General features: G+C 43.8%; 1 protein-coding gene across 1 annotated transcript in view; it reads left to right on the top strand.

Moving 5' to 3' along the window:
- Nucleotides 1–309: 309 nt before the first annotated feature.
- The window catches only part of pde1cb (phosphodiesterase 1C, calmodulin-dependent b), a 74193-nt gene continuing 69937 nt past the window's right edge, over nt 310–4565 (top strand). The window contains exon 1 of the mRNA XM_080440157.1: nt 310–773. Within this exon, the coding sequence (XP_080296283.1) occupies nt 673–773 (101 nt within the window). The 5' untranslated portion in view covers nt 310–672. The remainder of the gene's footprint in view (nt 774–4565) is intronic.

Genomic DNA, 4565 nt, shown 5'->3' on the forward strand with positions numbered 1-4565 from the left:
TCCCTCGTTCCCTCCCTCCCTCCCTCTCTCTCTCTCTCTCTCTCTCTTCCTCTCTCCCTTCTCCTACTCCCTGGAGAGCTCAGCAGAGAGTGTTAATCCCGGGTTGCGCTGCCCTGCCTGTCTGCAGCGTGTTGTTGCTGGGAGAGCATGGCTCAGCTCCAGGACCTCTGCGCTCACACAGAAGAGGAGTGAGTTAGAGAGAGAGAAAGAGAGAGAGAGAGAGAGAGAGAGAGAGAGAGAGAGAGAGAGAGAAGGAGGGAGGGAGAGATAGAAATAGATAGACTTTTACCATTTTGCATGTACTGTCACTGCTGCTAGAGCGCCCTACAGTTTACTGCTGAGTTCCATTGAGACACGCACTGATTTACGCTGGGGGAGTGGAGCATAAAAGGGTGAAGAGAAGAGAAGAGAAGAGAAAAGATAAACTGGAAAAGAGAAGGAAGAACAAGTGAAGGATGATCATGCACGTGTTTCAATGTGAGAGGTCTTGAGAGAGGAGAGCTTTGTGGCGCCCCACCGTCCCAAAGCATCCATCGCCCTCTTTCCTCTGTGCTCTGTCCGCGCCTCCACCGCTGCCCAGCCGCTCGCACTTTGGGAGGGATTAAAACTTTTTGTTTCTGCTCATCCCCCACTTCTGACACATCCGTCCGTCCGTCACCACCGGCTCCAGAGATGGAGTCGCCCACCAAAGAGATCGAGGAGTTCGAGAGCACGTCCTTAAAGTACCTTCAGCCGGAGCAGATCGAGAAGATTTGGCTCAGACTGCGGGGACTGTAAGTATATTCAAATTCTCACTCCTTCATTTTCAACAAGTGTGTGTGTGTGTGTGTGTGTGTGTGTGTGTGTGTGTGTGTGTGTGTGTGTGTGTGTGTGTGTGTGTGTGTGTGTGTGTGTGTGTGTGGTGTGCGTGTGTGTGCGTGCGTGTGCATGACTGCATGTGCATGACTGCATGTGCATGCGTGTGCGTGCGTACGCACGCGCGTGTGTGTGTGTGCGCATGTGTGCGCGTGTGCATGTGTGTCCATTGGTGTGTGTGTGTGTGTGTGTGTGTGTGTGTGTGTGTGTGTGTGTGTGTGTGTGTGTGTGTGTGTGTGTGTGTGTGTGTGTGTGTGTGTGTGTGTGTGTGTGTGTGTGTGTGACGGGGTGGGGGTTGGGGGGGGGGGGGTTGATATGTGTGAAGGTGCATGTAGTATGTTTGACTTAAAGTGTTTGCCCTTTTGGTTTGTTGTTCTCATCATGTTTGTTCATGTTGTTGTTTCAATGTACTATTATTCCATAGAAGTGTGCACAATGTTTTGTGTGTGTGTGCTTGTTGTGTTGTTGGTCTGCTGCCGGGCTTTGTCGCAGAGCTGGTGGGTGGCGGTGGGTGGGGAGTGGGGGGGTGGTATATACCAGCCTCTATAGGCTATTTCACCTTACACTGGCTACAGACCTTTACACATAATCCTTCACAGAGGGTCTGCACATATGAATCAGCTGGGGGCTAACTCTGGTGCAATTTCCATACGATAAAACAATAACATTTAAATTAATATACACTCCTGTAGTCCAATGCACTGAATGCAGACCCCATGAGTGAGTGTACATACATGTGTATGCATACTGTATGACAAAAGGCCAAATAGATGTATTGGCTGAGCTTCCATTTCATCCAATATTCCGGGTACCCCATGGCTCAGAGCTACACACGGTTGCATCAGGTGATTTGTTGATGTTGATTCCAATGCCACCAAAAGCATATTTGTTTAGTAATGTTTTATTTTATTGTATTATTACAATTTATTTTTGGAAGGCAAATTACAATTAGAATCTGTAGTTCAATGGCAAGATGGTATAGATTTGACTTTCTTTGAAGAATTATTATAACTACAAGGCATGGCCCCCAGCTTTACTATTCCACTAGTATATCACTATCTCTATCATCAACAATAACTGCCCCTACAGAAAGCAGCGCCCTGCATACATAAGTAGAAGTGGGAATTGTTCATATTTTGCCTTATAGTAGCTAGCAGCCTTTTCTCCCACTCATCCTGTCCTTCTCTCCTCTCCTCTCCTCCTGTCCTCTCCTCACCTCCTCCTCTGTGTGTGTGTGTGTGTGTGTGTGTGTGTGTGTGTGGGGGTGTGTGGGGGTGTGTGGGGGTGTGTGTGTGTGTGTGTGTGTGTGTGTGTGTGTGTGTGTGTGTGTGTGTGTGTGTGTGTGTGTGTGCGTGTGCGTGCGTGCGTGCGTGCGTGCGTGCGTGCGTGTGTGTGTGTGTGGGGGGGGTGTGTGCGTGTGTGTGTGTGTGTGTGTGTGTGTGTGTGTGTGCACCCGTGTATTTTATTTTATTTTATTTTATTTTATTTTATTTTATTTTATTTTATTTTATTTTATTTTATTTTATTTTATTTTATTTTATTTTATTTTATTTTATTTTATTTTATTTTATTTTATTTTATTTTATTTTATTTTATTTTATTTTATTTTATTTTATTTTATTTTATTTTATTTTATTTTATTTTGACATTCCGAATATTGTGAGTGGGCTGAATGTAACATCCCTTCTTGTCACCACTGCTCTCTCTGAGGGCTCCTGTTGTGTGTCACAGAGATCCCATCAGCCTTTAATCTCACAAAGAGCCTGTGTATGAAAGAAGAGGGACTTCTGACTGACAGGCGGACCGACAGCTGTTGACTGTCCACCCCCCACTACACACACACAGACACACACACACACACACACACACACACACACACACACACACACACACACACACACACACACACACACACACACACACACACACACACACACACACACACGCATATGTATAGCATAATTCTATACCAGTTGTCACTGTGTGAGAGAGAGAGAGACTATGTGTGTGTGTGTGTGTGTGTGTGTGTGTGTGTGTGTGTGTGTGTGTGTGTGTGTGTGTGTGTGTGTGTGTGTGTGTGCGAAGAAAAATACACATGAATAGAAATGTAAGAATAAAAAAATACACAATAGCATTTAAAGGATAAGATGTAAAGGATAGCAATTATACAGTAGGACTAAGACAATAATAAATAGATTAAAAATATATAAATACATTAATATAAATCAAAATGGTCATTATACCTTAAAGAAGCTTTGTAAAAGCTACCACTGTTTCTACCTATTTAATGTGTACAAGTAGAGCATTCCACTGTGTGGAGGCATAAAAGGGAAAACGTGACATGATGGCGCTCCTTATATGAGACAGTTTTACTACTGTCAGAAGGCCTGCAGTAGAAGATCCGAGGAAATGTTTGGTCGTAAAGGGACAAATGTTCTAATAAACAGTCCAAAGACAAATAACAGGACCTTAAAATCTATTCCAAAAGACACAGGGAGCCAGTGCAATGCATCCAGAACTGGAGCTATTGTCTGTCTTCTTAGTTCTTGTTGAAATCCTAGTGTTTTTTAGGAGCTACTGTACAGTGCAATCTGCCAATAAATGTCTTGGGTAAGCCAAGTAAAAGTGCAATGCATTCCAGGTGGCTCAAGATACAAGCATGAACCAACTTCTCTGAATCCTACCGACTTACAAATGGCCTAACCTTCACTACATTTCTGAGCTAGAAGAAAGCAGGCTTTGTTACTTAGGTAAAATGTCAAACTGAGTTCTGAATGTGTTTTAACACTCACAGCCAGTTTCACAGATATGGATGAGATACAGTATAGGCTCCCCAGGATGCTTCCTTGAGGACTGAATCCCATAAGCAATTGAAATGCTCAGAATACAGAGAACGTCCTTCCATTAGACATGTAAACAGTGTGTGTATATGTGCATGTTTGTGTATGCAGCAGGGCAAGACTGACTCACTGCGTGTTGTAATGTAGAGATTGTTCTCTGTGTTTGAGTGTGTTAACAGCAGTTTGGTGACCTTTGTGGTATGTGTTGCCAGCGTATCCAAAGAAATCTCTTTGACAGCTATGATTATCTGTGTATATTGTATGTGTGTGTGTGTGTGTGTGTGTGTGTGTGTGTGTGTGTGTGTGTGTGTGTGTGTGTGTGTGTGTGTGTGTGTGTGTGTGTGTGTGTGAGTGTGTGCGCATAGCTATCACACTGCTCCCCTTTGACACAATACACTGCAGTATGTAATGAACATGTACCAGTTCTTTCCCCAGAAGGGCAAAGAGGGAAACACTTACGCACAGGCACCACCCTCTCAGAACGCACACACTCACACGTACACACACACACACACATAAACACACAACTACAATACGCGACGTAGCCACAACTTTGTCGTCAACGTGTCACTAGCCAACAAATAAATACTGGTACCTTTCACAAAATAAGCCTTTTTATGAGATTCTAAACTTGATGGATTCATGTAAAATGATGATATTAAAATAGACTGAGTTAGAGAGAGAGAGAGAGAGAGAGAGAGAGAGAGAGAGAGAGAGAGAGAGAGAGAGAGAGAGAGAGAAAACACTTTCCCGTCTCTCTGTCAAACAGAACCTCTTGTTGAAGTCATCCAGTGAATGGCGCCACCGACAAATCAATACACCAAACAGGAGCTTTTATTTTTATACTGTTCTCTGACAAATCACCTTATG

The sequence above is a fragment of the Gymnoscopelus braueri genome, assembly GCF_963280865.1.
Source record: "Gymnoscopelus braueri genome assembly, chromosome: 10".
In the NCBI taxonomy this organism is placed as follows: domain Eukaryota; kingdom Metazoa; phylum Chordata; class Actinopteri; order Myctophiformes; family Myctophidae; genus Gymnoscopelus; species Gymnoscopelus braueri.